General features: G+C 36.8%; 3 protein-coding genes across 3 annotated transcripts; 2 read left to right on the forward strand and 1 right to left on the reverse strand.

The window, feature by feature from the left end:
• Positions 1 to 806: 806 nt before the first annotated feature.
• On the forward strand, positions 807 to 5,354 carry LOC108856320 (uncharacterized). Its single transcript, XM_018630093.2, has 9 exons — positions 807 to 1,072; positions 1,415 to 3,451; positions 3,530 to 3,715; positions 3,795 to 3,881; positions 4,136 to 4,288; positions 4,421 to 4,732; positions 4,803 to 4,925; positions 4,994 to 5,081; positions 5,151 to 5,354. Exons 2-9 carry the CDS (start codon positions 1,514 to 1,516, stop codon positions 5,339 to 5,341), a joined length of 3,078 nt encoding a protein of 1,025 aa, XP_018485595.2. The 5' UTR covers positions 807 to 1,072; positions 1,415 to 1,513; the 3' UTR covers positions 5,342 to 5,354.
• A 51-nt stretch (positions 5,355 to 5,405) lies between these two features.
• LOC108856319 (uncharacterized) lies at positions 5,406 to 6,367 on the reverse strand. The gene is made up of 4 exons (XM_018630092.2): positions 6,096 to 6,367; positions 5,861 to 6,018; positions 5,718 to 5,784; positions 5,406 to 5,628 (listed from the first exon to the last, which is right to left on the reverse strand). The coding sequence occupies exons 1-4, from the start codon at positions 6,228 to 6,230 to the stop codon at positions 5,530 to 5,532; spliced, it is 459 nt and encodes a 152-aa protein (XP_018485594.1). The 5' UTR covers positions 6,231 to 6,367; the 3' UTR covers positions 5,406 to 5,529.
• Positions 6,368 to 11,003: 4,636 nt separating this feature from the next.
• On the forward strand, positions 11,004 to 11,789 carry LOC130512782 (CLAVATA3/ESR (CLE)-related protein 41-like). The gene has a single exon (XM_057011098.1). It carries the CDS (start codon positions 11,219 to 11,221, stop codon positions 11,516 to 11,518), a length of 300 nt encoding a protein of 99 aa, XP_056867078.1. The 5' UTR covers positions 11,004 to 11,218; the 3' UTR covers positions 11,519 to 11,789.
• Positions 11,790 to 21,485: the final 9,696 nt, after the last annotated feature.

Here is a 21,485-nt window from a genome sequence, read left to right on the forward strand (position 1 = left end):
TTCTCAGAGTTACAAGCGTTTGATATATAAAGAAGATGCTGAAGGATCTAGACAATGGACAGCTGTGACATCAGTAGCAAAAGCCACTTTTGGTTGGTTATATGCATTTTTTTTTTCTTTGAACATTAAGGTTATATGCATTTGTTTCATAGGAAAGGGAACAATTCTGATTTCATTTTGATTTTTAGTTTTATCTTTTGTCAATGACAATGGTGTTAACGTTAACAGAAGCTGAAGAAGCTAATATGATGAATCTACGTCCGTTTATCTTCTTCGGTCTTGGAGCCTTCTTAATTTCCTTTGATGACACTTGACTTGTTGGATGAATCTATAATCAGGGGCCCGGCTCAAACAGTAAGATGGTCGTGCGCTGACTTAAGCAAAGTAAGACTCTAGTTTTGTTAAAAAAGAAAACATGACCCTGTGCAAACGTGTTGTGAGCACGTGCTCTGAGCAGACACTGTCTATAATCATGGCTATAGTAGCCTTTGGTATAAAGTCTTCAGAAGAGGTTGATTTGAAAAGATTCTGAAAATAGGATGATACTACTTCAAAAGCTTCAGGTCAGTGTGCGTAACAAGATATTGTCTCCCACGATTTACTTTGTAGATGATAATTTTGAGTTATATACATGTCCAAGGAGGATTAACAAGAAACAAAACTTGTCAACTGAAAATAGAAACAAAAAGAAAAAAGGAAACAAGTTAAACGAGCCTGGGCTTAAAAACAATGGGCCGAATCGTGTGACAATAGAAAACTAATGAAAACGACGTAGTTTTTGAATCATCGTTTGTTTGTTCTGTGAGCGTCCCCTGAATGAATCAGTGAAAATGCGAAATTTTGAAATTGAGCGGAAGTTGCGGTAAAAGGAGGTTCGAAGGCGCTTAATCCTCGGAAACGTTGGATCTTTTTGGGTCTCTGTCACAAAGTGTAATCAACGCTCTCTCATCCTCCTCTTCCCCCTTCGTCTTCCCGTTTTCTCCGATTCTCCTTTTGTTCTGTTTCTTTCTCTCCCCCTCTCGTTCTCAGTTTCGTTTCTCCGCCTTCCTCTGTTTGAATGCTCAATGTGAAGGTAATTCTATCTTACGCCACCATCCTTGATTAATCGCATTATAATTGATTCGATGTTGCTGTAGGATTATTCTTCAATTGGTTAGAAATTCTCAGATGATTCATTCAAGGATTTATAATTGATAACATGTTCCTAGAAAATGTGAATTTACATTCATTTTGTAGGAGATCTTTAAAGGCCCTACAAAAAGGATATTTGAGCTGGCTTTGTGTGTTTTTAGCTTTTGTGCTGTTGGCCATGATCATTGATGCATGTTCTCTTTTTTTTTTACTATTATTTTGAATTATTTTGTCTAAAATGACTGATTCTCATGATATTGTTTCTTTCCTTTTATGTTTCCAGGTGACACAATACATTCCTAAACTGAAGATTCCTTGACCGTTTCTGCCTTTACTTTGTATGGCAGCTCAGAGATTGAACTGAGAGAAAGACGATCAAACTATGTCAGATACATGGAGTCGGCAAAACGTGAATAAAAACGTTTCACTTCAGACCGGGGAAGAGTTCTCCATGGAGTTTCTCAAGGACCACACTCCTCCTCATCCTACTCATAACGATGTCCATACATTCGGTGACCTTTACTACCACAACCAGCCTGCCGGGTTTCATGACCTGAGGAGGATGGAATCAGAGTGTCATCCTTCTGATGCATATGACTTCGGACGTGACCCCACGCACATGCCTCAGTTCAACAACGCATGCTACAACAATCTTGGTGGTGAAAAAAAGGAAGCTATAACAACCAGGAAGGCTTTTGGTGAGATAAACTCAAACCAAGGATGTGTCGTCGTCACTGGGAAGTCTGCCCCTTCTGTGTTCTTACCGGAGCGTGTTCACTCCAACAACTACACCGGAGACGGAGGAGGAGGAGGGTTCGGTAAAGTTAAGTTTCTTTGCAGCTTTGGTGGGAAGATCATGCCGAGATCCAGCGATGAGAAGCTAAAATACGTTGGAGGAGAGACGCATATTGTTTCCATCCGCAAGAACCTTTCTTGGGAAGAACTCAAGAAGAAGACCTCAGCTATTTGCCACCAGTTGCATTCAATCAAGTATCAGCTTCCAGGTGATGAGCTTGACTCGTTAATATCTGTATCTTCGGATGAAGATCTTCAGAATATGATGGAAGAGTACAATGTACTAGAAAGGCCCGAGGGTTCACAAAGGCCAAGACTGTTCTTGATTCCTATTGGACAGCCTGAAAACAAGGCTCAGCAGATGAAAATCGCCGGTGATACAAGTTATCATGTAAACCATTTGGACCAGATGCTCCGGCTTGATACTAGTGCAATGCACTCGAATCAGCTTTTCGGTGGAGTTCAGTATAGCATGTCTGCTTATCCATCGCCTCCTATTTCTCCTTCACCGTTCATGCACAAGGATTGCTCTCAGTTCCATGGCGACAACTCGAGCTCCGAGAGCAATAACTCCTTCACTCTAGCTCAACCAGAGCCTTCAGTAAACTTTCAAACATACAAGCATGAGGCGGAGAACTCTTACGGGATTCAGTTCCAGAGTGGCTTCAACAAAACCCATGAAACTCCTCCCATTATCAGTCATGGTAATAACGGGAGAGGGTTCTACTGCGAGAAACCGTGCATACCTGAAGAACCTAAGGTCTCGTTTTCTGGTTCTACAAATTCAAATGACTCCTTCTTGGGAATACCGCACTCGTACTCAGACTCTACACTGGAGGTTAACGGTGGACATTCTAGTTACTTTTCACAAGAGAGACAGAGCCCATCTTCACCTTTGAACTTTACAAAGAAACAAACAGAAGAAAAGCCAGTGCAGGAGCACAGGAACAACGATATATCTAGCCGTCGTACACAAAGTAACATACTCGATTTGACGTCCACTGACGGAGGAGGAAGGCCGGGACTATTCGGTGAAGACAAGACAATACATAGAGACACTTCTGATGTATGCAACAATCATTTTGATGAAATTTTTCTAAATCAAGATGGGAACAGTGGGAACGTTGTGGGGAGAAGGGTAATCCCTACAAATATGGAATCCAAGAACTTGCCAATCTATGGAAACCAGACCTCAGTGGTTAGTGTTGACCTATGGAAGCAAATAATGCAAGATAATGATCGTTTGATGGCTGGAACCTCATCTGGGAATCTGATCTCCTTGGAAGAAGGCATTGCAGATGACACCCCAAATCAGGAAAGAAGACTTAGTAAGACACCTTCTGATCTTATTCAAGAACCTGTAAATGAAGCTGCCAGGACAAGGAATTTGGAAGTTTCAGGGGTGCTGTTAAATAAGAGAGCGGACTCTGATGTGGATTTCTTGTTCAACATCTCTTCGGAATCAGCAAAGAGAGAAATTGTTCATGAGACAGGGCGCTTAGAACTTGATCCAACACAAAAGAATGTGAGTATTCCAAAAATATACAGTTATATTTGTCACCAGTACATAATTATAATAGTAATAACTGTCAATGACGTGCAGAGAGTACAAAGGGAAAGTGGTTCCGGCCATGTGAGAATCCAGAGCATGGATTTGAATCAGCCAGTGCCAGAGACAACAAATGAAACTTACAAGTTGAATATCCCATCTGTCCAAAGGCAAGATTCACTCACAACCACTCCACACACAAGGTTGGACAGCAGTGATGATACTCTCTTCCTCTCTGAGGTAGTGATTTTAATTGTTTGTAAACTTATAATTTAAGCTAAGAGATGGTCTTGTTCTCATTATTGTCACTTGTTGACAGGACGCTGAAGCTAATGTTGACGAGAAAAACAACAATTTTAATGACACACTCATAGTTGAAATGGAAGCCAGTGTGTATGGCTTGCAGGTACTCAAGCTTGTCACTTCAGAAAACTGAGTCATCCTTAATCACATCATGACTTTGTTATTCACCCATTTTAGTAAATCCCGCTTGGAAAATTGAAAAGCTAAGCTGAGGCATTCTGACTCCTTAAAATCTTATTTGACAGCTTCTACTGTTGTCTATTCTCTGAACAAGATTTAATACAGAAAATGATAATTATGTATGACATGCTTTAGGCATTGATTTTTATTTCTTTTACCTATATCCTAAACCTTCAGATGATAAAGAACGCTGATCTTGAAGACCTAACAGAACTTGGATCGGGGACGTATGGAACTGTCTTCCATGGGAAATGGCGAGGAACTGATGTCGCAATAAAGAGAATAAGGAAAAGCTGCTTTGGAGGAAGATCATCAGAACGTGAACGCTTGGTTAGTCCTCAAGTCTTTTTGTGTATTCATTATCTTTTTATTGCTGGCATACACACACATACTATGGATTCTAGCTCTTCAACAAAATTGAGGATTAAGGTCAGTGTCATGGATTCTTTGCTGTCTTATCAGACCAAAGATTTCTGGAGGGAAGCACAGATACTCTCAAATCTTCATCACCCAAATGTTGTTGCATTCTATGGTATAGTCCCTGATGGAGCTGGAGGAACATTAGCGACTGTTACTGAGTTCATGGTGAATGGGTCACTAAGGCATGCTCTTGTCAAGAGAGACAGGTTGCTCGACGCTCGGAAAAAGATAATAATAGCAATGGATGCTGCTTTTGGCATGGAGTATTTGCACTTGAAGAACATTGTCCACTTTGATCTCAAATGTGAGAACTTGCTCGTCAATCTAAGGGATCCACAACGGCCTATATGCAAGGTAAACATAAATTTTGATGACAAACAATCTCATCCCGATTGAATCTTAAGCATGAAAAAAAAATCTTCAGGTGGGAGATCTTGGCTTATCTAGAATCAAACGTAACACTTTGGTATCTGGGGGAGTGAGAGGAACACTTCCATGGATGGCACCAGAACTCTTGAACGGAAGCAGCACCCGGGTTTCAGAGAAAGTAAGAGAAAACCTAATTTAGATTCCATTAAAAACACACACACAGCTTATGTAACTCGGTGTGAACAGGTTGATGTATTTTCATATGGGATCTGCCTATGGGAGATTCTAACAGGAGAGGAGCCCTATGCAGATATGCATTGCGGAGCAATCATTGGTAAGTCAACTCAGTTTTGTTTTGTTTTTTCGCTTTCCTCTTTGCTCAGCTGTTTTTCCCTCTTTGTAGGTGGGATAGTGAAGAACACGCTTCGGCCTCCCATACCGAAAACATGTTCTGCGGAATGGAAAAAGCTGATGGAACAATGCTGGGACATAGACCCGGATGCTCGTCCCGCCTTCACCGAGATAACAAGCAGACTTCGATCCATGTCAATGGAACTCGTCACTAAAAGCAAGAAAAGAGAAAACAAGCCCTGAAGACGACGTTATCTCATTCTGGTTTAAGTTCACATTCTTTCATATATTTATCTCATTCTGTACAAAAAAAAAACATATATGTAAATCTCGAAATTTGTCATGTAAATGTTATTGTGTCCAAAACATAAGGGGGATGGAGAAAGAGAGTTTGCAAGTGAAAAAGAAGAGACAATAAACTCAGTTTTGTTTTACACATCTTTGTATAAAAGTTGGTACTTTGGTATTCTCTCGGGAGGAAGCGGACAGTGAACAATCATCTTCCCTTTCATCGCTCCTCTGAATATTACCTACACACAAAACAGAGGATTTCAAATTCTAAATGAAGATCAAATATTTACAGAAACTAATGAAATTTAAAATTTGTTTTTTTTTTTACCTCAACGACATCAATAAAGTCTTGTTTCTCGTGGAATTTACCTACCCACTTGGTATGATCCGCAGTTCTGTAGAAAATTACCAAATCAGAATCAACTTTTTTTTTAAAAAAAGCTTTGTAATTATTTGAAACAGAGAATGTACCCAGAATCAAGTTTCATGTGATGAGCGTTGAAGAAGAAGATGGTTGAAGGGAACAGAGTGATGTCGAAGTAGTTGACGTAAACCTGAACTTGGTCCGAATCAACGTCCACCAAAGCTACTGTACCGAACTTAGAGACATCTCTCGCCGATTTCTCGAGCTGCAAAAAAATTACGAAATTAGGGTTTTTGGGTGAAGAAAGAGAGAGAGACGAAGAAGAAGAAGATATCAACGTACAATGTCATCAAGAAGGAGACAGTTTTCGTCGGAGAGACGGCCGAATCGAAGGACAAGGACTTTATCGATGGTGTTGTTGATGATCCGATCGATCTCTTCCTTCTTCGTTAGCGTTGGGAGTAGAATTGATTCCATCTTCTCCTCTCTTTCGATGATTCCGGGTTTGTCTCTTCAATCACCACAGCAGATATGCATAAACCCCAAACCGAATGGAAACGACTCCAACTTCTTTCTTTCTTTCTTTTTTTTTGTGTGGTTTTGATTCGGTTGAGGTCCAAACCGGTCGATAAGTTTTCAAAAATGATTTCGGTTGAGCTGATTTGGTTTTTACTTTTTAGGCTTTTCAACATATTTTATAGACATTATTGTGAATTGATATTTCTATTTAATACACATTGTTTTTTCGTGTACTTGATATTTCCCTCTTTTGTTAATAGGAATTAGTGTTAAACATGTAAAACTGAGAGTAGAATTGAAGGGAATAATCATGTAAAACATATGGCCCCTGAAAATAAAATCTTCTAATGAACTGGTTAAATTTTGCTTGCGATATATGATATATCTGTATCTGTGAACAATTAAATAACACGTACTTGTGCGCGTATCATATATATCAATATATGTTTTTCAGCATTTTGGTCTAAATTTTAATTGAAAACTTCCGAGATTAATCTATCATGCAAAGCTTTACACAAAGATAAAGCATTAAAGAGTAAAAGAAAAGCAAAGCTGTCCATCTTTTCAGTGCCTCATTAATCCATTTGCTTATTTTGATCCCAAAATTTATGTTTTCTGTTTAGGAAAACGGCACTATCTCCAAAACTTACCCCCAAACATAATAATATTTTGCCATGGTTTTTTATTTATTTCCTTTATCAATAATTTTTAAATATTCATGTCACTTCATATAAAAAAATGGAATAGAAATTTCATGTCACTTCAAGCCCAACATTATTATATAGATATCTAAAATGCGAGTTCTTTTCTAAAACGGCATTTAAAATTTCGCAAGGATCACTTTCAAGAATAATGCCAAGACTCCATAATCTAGATAGAAAAATATCGTTCCAAAGTCTTCACATTTATCTTTTAAATGAACATCTTACTTTCTGTCTCGCATCACATGCCATCATTGTAAAATAATTGTCATGAAATCGTTTTGGTTTCTTTTGGTTGGAGTGTAGCTAGTGAAGGCCTACGGTCCCCATAATTTCCCTAACTTTTTTTTTCAATATGACTGGTGATAGCTACACTACAAAGCAAATTAAATATATATGTCATTTTATTGACGACAAAGAAAACGTCCTTTAGTGGAGAGAAATATGTGTTTGCTCATGTTTCCTCCTCAAATAGTTCAATTAGTTAAGAAAAGTCTCCTTAGTTTTAATTCCTTAAACTACCTCTCTATGGCTCTGTTGGCGATATAGTTGAAGTCTTTTGTTGTGATGGCCCTGAAGATTTTCGAGTGTAGATATTTTTCAAAGAGCCAAAACCCATCAACGTTATAGTGACTTGATTATGATGAAAATGGGTGAACAGAAGTAGAAAAACAACTTTAAAAAAAATGGAAGATACATTATATTGTAAAAATATGTAGGCGAAAAAGTGAAAACGAAAGTAGATGAAAAAAGTAAAGATAAAAAGGCTTGACTAAAAAAAGGAGAGCGCGATCTGGGACCAATATTTCAGCTCCCCATGCCTTTCGCTAAATGATGAAGCAAATATGACTTATCGATATCATATCACCCATTTGGTGGCGTCCATACAAACTACCTTTACATATATACGCACGTCCGCTTGCATATATCTAATATTATATGTTTATAATCTATGTATAATTTACTTCTGTTTGACTATTTATTATTACTTTATTAGTGAATGATGGCGTAAATTCACATTTTTTTTGCTAAAAAATAATTTTACAGTTCCGGATTCAATTCCACTCAGAACCAAACCTATTTTGTTTAGGTGATTTAAATTTATAGATGAAATTGCAAATAGATCCATTTGGAGCGAGGAGAGGAATACATCGGGTCAAAGGCTGGATGCAGAGTCACGGGCCAGACGCGACATGATTTAGAGGGAGTGGGTCGAAGGCTCCTCCTGCCTGCAGTATTGTATACTTTGAATTAAAAATCTTCCATTTTTTTATTCTTAATTGTATGGGATTTTAGATATAAATAAAGATTTATAGGTCTTGCAGTGATTTATAAATGTCTTTGACAAAAAAGCAAAGATTTATAAGTTTTTGACCCGGATGCTTTTTCTAGATAGGCTTGCGGAAAACTCAAATTATATCATATATGACATGCTTACCTTTAAATTAGTCGGGTTGATCCAGACACCAGACATTTATTAATTATAGTATTTTTATGAATAACATATTACGGGTTTACACCCCAAAAAAGCATATTATGGTCACGATTGTTTTAAGCAACATTTTTTATATTATTATAACCTAGAAAACAAAATTTGTCAACATTTATTGTTCGAATGTCAAATGCAGCATGGAGATTTGGACTTTTCACCGCCAAATGGTTCATCCGTCTATACAATCACCGAATTCCTTTTTATTTTTTTTGGAGATCAAATCCTTTTTCTAGACATAAATATTTCCGTATCCACACTATCTGAAAATAATGGAACTCGTGCGCTCGTCTCCTCTTATATCAAAAGGATCATCCCTATTGTTCGGGTTCATCTCAACCCTCTTTCCAAATCTCTGTATAGTGCTTGCTCACCTCTTAGTTTTCGCATTTCACATATACAGGTAGATTGGTAAGTTCTAATTGAGTATCTGAATGATACAAAACTAGAAAAAGATGGTAAGAGATATTCTCAAATGAAAAACTATAAAAGTACCTCATAAAATACTTTAAGGAATATGTGTCACCTTAACAGTGATTTACTTATTTTTCATAAAAGCTAAATTACAAACAAATTTTACCAAAATATTAATAATAATTTGCTGGGAGAGAAAACAAAACAAAACTCCTTTCAAATATTTTAGCCGTAAGGGTGTTCTTATATATAACTCCAAATATATAAACACAGAAAATATTCAAAAATAGATCTAAACACTATAGCAAAGATGGCTACATACTATACTGATTTAAAATATGGTGAAAAATCCATGATATCTTGTGCATACAAAAGATAGTTGTATACAAAAATAGTCACCTAAGAAATTTCATTCACTATCCGGAATTGTTCTAATCATGAAAAGTCGAGGGTTCTTTTCTGAAAAATTACTTTTGTTAAAGAAAATGAACTTTAACTTTGTTTATTTACATCTATTCTTTAGTTTATGTTACTACAAATACTTTTATTATTTTCAGTTTTCAAATTGAGCAACCGACGGTATATATATTGTCAGCTGCAAATGTGAATATCATAATTCATAACAATGAGGAAGAACAAAACATAAAAATAAATAGAAATTTTAAGCAAAAAAAAAAAGAAACGGAAAAAGAGGTGCAATATGACGCAAAAAACCACGACGTCCAATCGTTCTCAACGGCATCACTCCGAGAAAGCAAGGGACCCATGCAATCCACGTAACGGGGACATGCATAGTCTCTCCGTAATCGAATATTATTCTTTATTCATACAATCTAATCGAATATTTTATACGTTCATTTTTAATGGCAGACGAAAAAGACATCACCGGCTCGCTTCTTCCATACATTCACGCCACCGCCCTAATTTGCGCGCTGACTCTTATTCTTTCCGTGATATGTTATTAGGTAATGTATAAAAATACACTTTTACCTGAAAGAAGGTACAATAAGATTACATCTTTCTCAAAAATATGTACATGATTACACATTTATGTATATATAACTATAAATTTTTATATCAACTATATAGTATATAAGTCGTAACACCATGCAAAAAGCCGTTGGGCTAGTTAGAGTTCCCTTTCTTTTCCTACCCACCATCATAACCGCCATAGTTAAACCAAAATATTACATCAGGTGGTATCCAATAATACTAGGGATTATTTCTATATTAGAAAATTTTCCATTTGAAACCAAGGTTTAATTTTGCTTCAACATTAGCTTCATCGTTTTTCTTCTAGTTGTGTCATTTCATTATATAGTGTCATTTCTTATCTATCTTCCATCAGAAATCGTGATGTTTTGTTTGTTTTAATTTTTTTTTGTACTAAACTAGTATCGGGATTACGTTCACACTACGATTAAACCAAAGTTCAATTTGTTTCTCTCCTATATTACTTTCTTCATTTTTTATTCCTTGCTAATAATATTAATGATATTGGTTGGTTTGTACAGGGGACATACATTCGTAATTTGTCAATAAATATCATGTATAAGGTATAATTTGACTTCCAAACATAATGGGGAACTAAATAATGCATAATTTAATCAAAATGATTTTTTTTTCTCTTTTACTAGTATTGATGATACACGTTGTTATATAATTGGTGTTTGGTCAAGTTAGTCAAAAATAATAATTTTCTTGGGAAAAGAAAATATAAAAATGGAAATTTCAAAGAAAAGAAAGCAAGAACCCTGCTTTCTTCTACCTCCTCTCCTTTCATTTATGTTATAACCTTTTCCTTTTGTCTAAGCTTTTAAGATTCGTTGGTAGTTACTTAATGACTCAATTACCATTACACGTTTTTTCCTGTTTCATGTGATTACTCGTTCTGCAATGGCATGCCTACCGACAATTTCAAGTCTTTTCAGGGGCTTAAAAGTAATATATTTGAAAGGAAAAATCTGAACAAGTCTTGTCTCGCGTTATGCAAACCCTAGTCTGAATTCACCATATATGTCCATTCTCTCCGGGCGCAGCTTGCACAAAGGGTGCTTTGGTAAATTCACACCTCGTGACCATCTGCATTCAACTTTTTGGTTTGCTTTATTAATGAAATTCAAGAGTATGAAAGTTTGAGAACCTCTTTCTTCCGTTCTTTTTTTCTTTATCTCAAGCCTATTCTTCTTCTTAATTACTAGATCTCTCTTTTGTTTCATCTTTTCTTTGCTTTCTCTTATCTGGCGGCTCTAACCAGCTCTCGAGTTGTTCGTTTCTCTGGTTAATGGATACTGAACCCTCTTGGGATCTTGGGGGGGTGGTAATTTTTTTTTCTAAATTGCATGGCAACATCAAATGACCAAACCAATAACAAATCATCATATTCTCACACTCTTCTTCTTCTCCTCGTATTATTATCTTTTATTCTCTTCATTGGCCTTACAATCCCAATGACTCATCATCAATCCACATCTACGGTTGTTCCCTTCAAGAGGATTCTTCTTAAATCTTCGGCTCCAGCTTCATTCACGATGGATTTGCGTCCAAATGATCGCCCACGACCCAGCCGCACTTCTAGAAAGAGAGAGTTTGGAAATGATGCTCATGAAGTTCCTAGTGGTCCAAACCCTATTTCCAACTAGGTGAGCTGGCATATTTGGTTTTACCCCTGAGTTTAAAAGATAAGTTTTTTAAGATCGATATTATGTTATTATATTGGGAAAAGCCTCTGATCGATGGAGATTAGAGAAGAACTTAATTGTTATGGATTTAGTATATATATATTGAATGGATTGGTTTGGTACGTACCGTTCATTTCCCTTCTAATATTTTGTTCGTTTTAAAATTGCTTCCTCCATCTTTTAAGTTTTGTGAAGTTAGAGTTGTAAAGAAGATGCTATTATTCGTTAATCATTCACATGTGTATGTAGCCACCTCTATACACAACTGCTATGTTTTGCCTTCACAAACTGATTGGGGCATATAGAAGAAGCCTTTATCATTAGATTTTTCTTATCATAGTTTAATTATTAGAACATGATTAATGCATGAACAGAAAGAAAGACCCTATTTGTAACAATAGTCAATGACAGTGAAGATCTCGAGGATGATCCCAAACAGTTGTTAGATCTCTTTACAGCATCAATATCCATAGGCCCTTAAGCCATCCCTTAAGAAAAAAGGGGAGAGGACCAAGAAGAATAATGGGGAAAATCTCTTATATAAAAAATAAATAAAAGTGTCCCTTAGATTACCATGACCAGAAAAAAAAAGAAAAAAAAGAAGAGAGATTTAAGGTACTTGTGGAGTCCCTTAGGGATACTGATGTCTTACTCCACACAAAACTGTCTCCTTTTCTGAATATAGTTTTGAAAAGAAATTGCAAAACAGCTATATCCGATATCAACTAAAGCAATTTTCTTCCCTAACAGAGAATGTAGTAATAAGTCATTAACGAAAAAGATAATAATAATTTAGGTTACCATGGACCCTCCGTTGTGGCGATATTCAAACCCAACCATAGGCATACGATTAGAGACATAGTGATGAGAAGATCCATTATCTTTCCATGATTTTTTTGGTGTGTTTACTGTAAAATAAAATACATCAGAAAAATGTGGATCAGGTTTTCTCTTTCGTTTGGTTTAACGACAAGAGTGTAGAAAAGAAGAAAAGAAGAAGCAATATTATTATTCAATTACACCCAAAAAAATTACTGTTAGTCAAGAATTGTCCATACGTAGCATTTTGTCTCTCAAACAAAAAAGCACAGTGTCCTAGACAAAGAAAAGCTGAATAACAAAAAAGTGATGATTTGATAATTATATAATCGTATAATTTCCTCGTTGTTGAATTGTATGCCATCAATCATTTGCTTTATGATGTTCCCCTTTTCTTCTCTTTCCTTTTTAATTCTGTGTATCTTATTATATTAGTATTTATAATTATTTATATTAAATTAAAATAAGGCCAAAGATTCATGTTTGCAAAAAAATAAATAATGGAAATAAAGAGATGATAAATATTTTTTCTAATTCAGTGTCGAATGGCGAAGACGTGATTTTACAATTGGTCAAATAGGTTTTGCAATTTAAAAGATCGATTTGACCAATTGTAAAATCACATCTTCGTCATTCGACACTGAATCACAAAAAATATTTATCATCATTTTATTTTCATTATTTATTTTTAAATAAATAAAAGTTATTATTATTTCGAATACTACGTTTTTGAATTCAAAATTTTTATAATTTTTTTTTCAAATTTTCATAATTTTTTCAAATTTTTTATATTCTAGTTTTTTATATCTCTTCATTTCATTCATTACTAACCATGTTTATTGTGTGTTTCTAAATATTAAGAGATCAAAAATTACATATATGGTCTATCATGATTCCTATGTATATGGGTGAGAATTGTGTTTAGTAAAATCAAATGACTAAGTTCATGATTTTATTTTGTTCTTCTTGTAGTTGAAATAGCTGATTAAGTGTCTTTAGATGACATATTTTGATCTATTACACTTCTATCTCTTTGGTAACCGCGAGTTATCTCTTATATATGCAAGTACGTATTGTATGTCAAACAAAAAATATCTACAAAAAAACTTACAGCTACAACTAAATTAAATATAAGCAAATAAATCTACAACGATAAATTTATAATTACAGTCAATTCACTTAGAGCATCTTCATCCCCACTTTATATTCTATTCCATTTATAGAGTAAATGGAGTAAAATATGGAGTAGAGATTGAGATGCCCTTACAACACAAACTTTAATGCTAAATTTTGAATGCTTTAATTAATCAAAGTATCCAACCAATCATCCATTATCTTTTCTTAACTTTAATTCTTTCTAAGTACTCCATCTGTTTTTTAAAGATGTATGTTTTAGGAATTTTTTTTGTTTCAAAAAATGTATTTTTCATATTTTCAATGTAATTTTTGTCAACTAATTATGAATAATTGTGAATCTCAAAAACATTAATTGCATTTCTTGAAATTTTATTGGTTTAGAAATATAGGAAATATAAAATAACAAAAAACTATGCACTAATAAGTAAATTTTAATATGTTTTATTAAAAAGTGTGAAAATCTCAAAACATGTATTATTTAAAAACAGAGGGAGTAATATTTTAGAACAAGAAGCGTCACATATTATTGGTGTATTTGACATTAAGTTAAAATAAAATAAAAGTAATGATATATTTTTCATGTCTTTTGAGAAATAAGATTTTATTAAAAAAAAAGATACCACCAGTTAGCAGATTATTTTGAGTTTTCCCAGTAATAATATCAGTCCACGCCTATTCCAAAAGCCCATAGAATGTAAGCCCCAAAACTAAATGAGCAAAGAATGTAATGAACCAGATTAGTTTGATCGCTTCTTGTCTGATCGGAATCAATTTTCGTGACCCCGGTGTCTAGATGACGAGTAAACTGCTTCGTCGATACCTTCTTAGGAGTAAAATAAAGAGCTGGAAGAGGAGGGAAACGCTCCAGTAAGTAAATTCCATTTTTTATTTGTCTCTAGATGAATCATTGCTACAATCGGGAACTCATCAGCTTTGTTTAGATGTTTGAACAGATAAAGAATAATGGGAGAATATAACAGTGGTGAAAAAAATAGATAGAATTTTATTATGAATTTGAAAAAGAAAAAAAAAATCAAACATAAGAACGCAAGAGAAGATGTTCCTAAACATCATTATTGGTTAAGTAGTTAACCATTGTTTCTTCAGATTCTTCCATTGACAAGGTAGACCATAGACGGCAGATCTCCTCACGTGAGGGGAGGCTGTCTCTCAAGCTCCCACGAATCTGCCAAAGAGTAGTGAGTGAACCAAATAAATAAAATATATATAAAAAAAGATAGAGAGATATTTACTCACATTGGATTCATGGCGCATCTTAATCGAGTTTCTCCTATTTGGATTATCAATCTGTAAATAACCAGTCAGATCGATGCATCTATCACCGGTCACCGAGAATTCGACTGAGTTATCATCACAGCCAAGCTCAAGGCTCAAAGAGAAGGATTCGTTTTCGTTTGGCGACAATGCACACAAATCGACTGGACTCTTGTTGTCTCCGACTGAGTACTGAATCACACTCTTCTCTTTGCCCACACCCTCGCATAGAGTTGTAGAAGCCGGAAAACCGAATCAAATAAACGATATAATAAAAGCGAGATGTTAAAGGAAAGAAACGATTGAACAGACGAAATGAAACCGATAAGAAAAACGTTCATGGAGTCGAGATATGATATCTCTTTCCTTAACTCTTTATATTCGCTCCGTAGTGAGACGGGACTACGAATATAGAGTCCCAGGATAACCATGGCGACGATTCACGCTTCTTCACTCGTGAACGCCCTATCGAACTATAGACGCTACGAACACTCTCGAAACTAAAGACTTACGCTAGGGGATTTTTGTTGTGATGAAATAAGTGTAGTAATGAAGGAAGAGAGGAGGCGATATTTAAAGAGACGAAGACGACCCACTTCCCGCCAACAGATGCTACCAGTGGCGACGATCTCGCGGAAATGGAGTTGAGTTGAGGAAACTTTCTCCGCAAGATCTTCTCTTTTGACTCGTTCTCATCTTTGGGCGAACTGATAAACGTCGTGTCGTTTCAGACGAACACCGCACCGTTTACACATGAACGTCATGCCGTTTTTAAGAAATTAAATAGCAAAACGTTGAGCTTAACTTGGTCCAAAAATAATAGTCTTAACGGGCCGGAGGCCCTCCACCAAGACCCAAGACCCAAGACCCAAGCCCAAGCCCACGCCCACGCCGAGCCGAGCCGAGCCGAGCCGAGCCGGACGGACGGCGGCGGCGGCGCGCGCGTGGGGAGCTCTTCCTTCCACTGAGCTGATTATCCTCTCATGTCTCAAAGACATATATATGCAACTCCATTTTGTCTCTCACAACCAATTGGGACATTTGAGAAATACTCTCATTTAATCAAGTTTGGCTTTATTATATCTCAGCCCAAGTTGATTTCTTTTCACAATTATTTGGTCCAACAATCCCCCACATGAATAGAAATCACTCTAAACATATTGCAGAATAAATGCAGACTCGATAGACTCTAAAAAAATAAAACTTATTCTAATCCTGACTAGACTAGACATACTTATCGAGAGTGTTTGCGAAAAATTCACTGTGTTTGAGTAGGTGGCATTTTTAAGCCTTGAACCACTCATAGTTAATATCTGTCGGGTTTACTTTACCAGAAGGTGAACATGATGTCTTGAACCAACCGGTGTTTTATGTAGACCGAGACAACAGGCACAACGCAGCTTCATTTTCTCGTAGAACTTAGTTCTCTATTGTGTTCATTGTGGCCCTGAACTATTCCTGGTTTTCATGAGAACTTAGAGAATATAGCCTTGCATTCATTCTCCTAGAAACGGCCCCATTTCACACTCATTAGGTGATTGACCATGAAAAGTATTGAGTAATACTTCGCTTTAGAAGCTATGGAATCATTAAAAGCATATGCTTATCCTTCTCTCATTCGTTAGCACTTATCATCTTTAGGAGCTGGGATGAGACTACTTTGTCTCAAAGTGCTTTGGTTAGATTCTGCTTGATTTTGTTTTCCCTTTGAACCTACGTCTTGGGATCTCCAGTCATGATAGGTAGGGTTGCAGTCAAGCATCCTCATTAGTATATAGGCTTTAAACCCATTCCTTTTGATGATTTAGCAACAAACATCTCGTGGCAAACCTTTAGTAAATGGATCCGCTAGGTTGTCAGCCGATTTGATAGTCTATTTGTGATTACACCAGTTGAGATAAGTTGTCTAATGGTTTTATGTCGTCTTCTAATGTGACGAGATTTACCATTGTAGAGATTATTCTGAGCCCGAGCTATAGCTGATTGACTATCACAATGTATTCTTATAGCTGGTACAGGTTTCTCCCACATAGGAACATCTTCCAAAAATTTCTAAGCCATTCAGCTTCTTCTGCTGCTTTGTCTAATGCTATGAACTCAGATTCCATAGTTGACCTAGCTAGCACTGTTTGTTTGGTAGATTTCCAAGATATTGCCGCTCCTCCTAGTGTAAAAACATATCCACTTGTGGATTTTGAGTTTTTAGAATCTGATATCCAGTTAGCGTCACTGTATCCTTCTAAAACTGCTGGTTCTTTACCATAGTGAAGCCCAAAATCTTTGGTGTAGCGCAAGTAATTGAGTACTCTCGTTATAGCTTTCCAGTGTGTATGACCTGGATTACTTGTATATCGACTAAGTACGTTTACTGCATGCGCTAGATCTGGTCTTGTACAATTGGTCAAGTACATGAGACTCCGATCACACGTGCATACTCGTTTTGTGAAACCGCTTCACCTGAATTCTTTGTCAAGTGCATTTGGGGATCTAACGGAGTTTTGCAGTACTATTAGAGTAGTTTTTAAATCTCTCTAATATTGTTTCAGCATAATGAGATGAGTTAAAGTAATTCCATTTGGATTTCTTATGATTTTAACCCCGAGAATAACATCTGCTAATCCCAGATCTTTCATCTCAAATTTCCCTTTGAGCATGTTTTTTGTTTGATTGATAATGTCTTTATTGCTTCCAATAATGAGCATATCATCTACATATAAACATAACAAAACATACGCATTTTTGGTAATTTTGTAGTATATGCATTTATCACATTCATTAATTTTGAAACCATTTGACATCATTTGTTGTCAAATTTTCGTGCCATTGTTTTAGAGCTTGTTTAAGCCCATAAAGTGACTTTACAAGTCGGCATACTTTTCTTCCTGTCAGGGAATGACATGACCCTCAGGTTGTTTCATGTAAATTTCTTTCTTCTAAATCACCATTTAGAAAAGCTGTTTTTACATCCATTTGATGGATTTCTAAATCTCTTAAGGCTGCGATAGCTATCATCGACCTTATAGATGTTATTCTGGTTACTGAGAATATGTATCAAATAGTCAAAGCCTTCCCTTTGTCGAACCCTTGAACTACAAGCCTAGCTTTATATTTTCCACCAGGTTTTCGTGTCATTATCCATCTATTACCTAATGCTTTGCAGCCAGGTGGTAAATCCGTTACGTACCATGTGTAATTTTTGCATGATAGAATCGAATTCACTTTTGACAGCTTCATTCCAAAACGGAGCTTCGGGTGAAGCCATAGCTTCTGCCAAAGTTTTTGGAACATTTTCTACTAGAAATGCCATTAGGAAATCATCACCAAAAGATTTCTCCTTTCGAGCTCTTTTGCTTCTCCGGTTCATTCTTTTTCTTTCATTTCTGAGATATCATTTATAGAAACTTCAACATTTTTGTCTCAATTTTTGAGTCCTTGTCGTTGTCTCTTTCTTCTCGAGTTCGTTTTGAACCATGTTTTTTCCTTGTATGGAAAAATATTTTCGAAGAAAGATGCATTTCTAGACTCCATGATGAATTTTTTATGGATGTCTGATATTTCAGATTCATGTACCAGAAACCGATACGCAGTACTATTATGTGCATATCCGATGAAAATGCAATCCACTGTTTTAGGTCCAATAGTGACCTTCTTTGGTGGCGGTACTGCAACTTTTGCCAAGCACCCCCACACTTTGAGGTATTTATACGAAGGTAAATTACCTTTCCATAATCATATGGAGTTTTGCCAGTTATTTTGTGTGGAATCTTGTTGAGGATATAATTAGTGGTAAGCAACGCTTCCCCCCACATGTTCTGGGGTGACCCAGATTCCTGCAACATTGCATTCATCATCTCTTTAAGAGTTCGATTTTTTCGTTCAGCAACTCCATTAGATTCTGGTGAATAAGGGGCTGTAGTTTGATGTATTATTCCATGTTCCTTACAAAATGAATTGAATGGACCATCATACTCGCCTCCTCTGTCGCTTCTAACTACCTTAATAGTTGTTTTTAAGCTGATTTTCGACCTCGAGTTTAAATTCTTTGAATTTATCCAAGGTTTCATCTTTGCTATGTAAAAGATAAACATAACAATATTTTTGCAGTCATCTATGAAGGTCACAAAGTACTTTTTCCCACCTCTAGTTGGCATGTATTTTAAATCACATAAATCAGTGTGAATTAAATCTAGAGGTTTATTAGTTCTTTCAACGAGGTGAGGGCGTTTTGTGAGCTTAGCCTGTACGCAAACTTCACATTTTTGTTTACTTGTTTTAAATTTGGGAATTAAATTTAAATTCATCAATCTTTGTATAGATTTATATTTACATGGCCTAATCTTTCATGCCATATATTAAAAGACTCAACCAAATAAGCAACTGGCTCTTTCTTATTCATTGAAACTTTTGGAGCTACAATTTTCGGAGGGACGGTCATTACATTCAACTTGACCAGTCCATCCTTAACATACCCTTTCCCAATACATCCCATTCTGCCTAATCACGAGCTTATCCGCCTCAAAACTTGTGGGCGAATCCATTCTTGCTGAGCAAGGTTCCCGAGACCAGGTTTTTCCTCATTCAGCACATGCTTCACATTTGTCAGAGTGACCTCACGTCCAGATGTCATCTTCAAAATCACATTGCCGCGTCCTTCAATCTTGGAGACTGCAGTGTTTCCCATCCTGAGCTTCTCCTGAGTCTTGCTTTTCTGATAGGTGCTGAACATCGCCCTATCCTGCAAATGTGGGTGGTTGCACCAGTGTCATACCACCATTCCCTGGGGTTGTTGCTTTCAACCATGTTGGCTTCAGTCACCACAGCAACAAGATCCTCCTCAGTGAGATTCGCCTGAGCCTTCTCATCTTTGATCTTCTTGCGACACTCAGCAGTCTGTGTCCCCACTTTGTGCAGTAGTGACACTTCCCCTTGAATCTCTCCACATTCGCATTGATTTCAATACCTTTGTTCTTGAAGTTTTTTCCAGTAGCCTTCAGTGCTGGCAGCAGTTTTCGAAGGCTTTGCTGGAGAATGGGCGTGTGCCTTTCCTTTGCCTTTTTGCTGCAGCCATGTTGACACTATGCTCCTTAGCATTGATCTTGTCAGCAATTCGGTTCCTGGATTCCATCTGAAGCCTCATGATAAGCTCCTCAAGGCCCATCTTCTTCTTCTTGTGCTTCAGGTAGTTCTTGAAATCCGCATAGCTTGGAGAGAGCTTTTCAATGAAGCTGAGAGTTGTGAATGTCTCGCAGATGGACATCCCTTCAGCTTTGATTTCATGGCAAATGAGCTGGAACGCTTCCACCTGATCCATGATGGGTTTTGAATCCACCATTTTGAAGTCATGAAATTTTGCAACCACATACTTCTGGCAGCCAGCGTCCTCACCTCTGTACTTCTTTGTCAAGTGATCTCCATAGCTCCTTCGCCGTTGGAATGTCACAGTAGACACGGTACAATGGGTCAATGAGGCGACCCAAAATGTAGCCTTTGCAGACGAAGTCAGAATGCACCCAAATGTCAACACTTGCGAGAGTGTGCACAATCATCAATCCCGTAAGGGACAAGGGCTTGTCCTCCTCCTGGATGAACTTGTCCAGCTTCATCGTTGTTAGGAAGAACATCATCTCTTCTTCTGTTTGCCATGTTTTGAAGTTTTTGCCATCAAACTGGTCTGGCATCAGTCCTTGAGTGAACAGCTGGGCACACGGAGGAGTTGGTACTGCAACCGGACCACTTGAGGTTCCTAGACCTGAACCCGTTTGATAAAGCCAGCACCGAACAAGCTACGCGCGTGGTTTCATCAGCACTGTTTCCCGCAGGAAGGGTAGTGGTTGTTGTTGCTGCAGCGGTTGAGGAAGCAGGGATGTTTCCAGCGGTTGTCACACCAGATACATCAGTTGCCAGCAACGTTGATTGGAGTTTGCACGATGGTGTATGGGGGGTGTTTTTGCATCCGTCATTTTTCTGTTGAGAAAACATGAAAACGGATTAGAACTCCATTCAACAATAACAAATTATTATTAATATAATAATAAAATAATAATCTAAATCGATTTTCATTTTTGGTGTTTGAACCAAATCATATCGATTTAAGTCTGAGAAAACGTTTTGCAAACTCGCCTAAAGCGGTTCGCAGAAACCGTTTGTGTAGACTTTTAGATCGTTTCACAAACTCGCTTTATGAAGCGTTCGTGGAAACGATTCGAATACATTACGTTTTGAATAACAAAGTATCTTAAACGTTTCGCGGAAGTGCTAGAGAGCAGATCGCAAACACGTTTTTGGAAACCGTTTACAAAACCTTAAAAACCCGTTTCATAAATCGTTTTTCAATCCGATTAAAGCTTTAACATAAAGCGATAAAGAGTTAGATTGTAGAAGCCGAAAACCGAATCAAATAAACGAATATATAAAAGCGAGATGTTAAGGAAAGAAACGATTGAACAGACGAAATGAAAACCCGATAAGAAAACGTTCATGGAGTCGAGATATGATATCTCTTTCCTTAACTCTTTATATTCGCTCCGTAGTGAGACGGACTGTACGAATATAGAGTCCCAGGAAAAAACCATGGCGACGATTTACGCTTCACTCGTGAACGCCCTATCGAACTATAGACCGCTACGAAACACTCTCGAAACTAAAGACTTACGCTAGGGATTTTTTTTGTGATGAAAAATAAGTGAGTAATGAAGAA

Source organism: Raphanus sativus, chromosome 5, assembly GCF_000801105.2.
Source record: "Raphanus sativus cultivar WK10039 chromosome 5, ASM80110v3, whole genome shotgun sequence".
Classification (NCBI taxonomy): domain Eukaryota; kingdom Viridiplantae; phylum Streptophyta; class Magnoliopsida; order Brassicales; family Brassicaceae; genus Raphanus; species Raphanus sativus.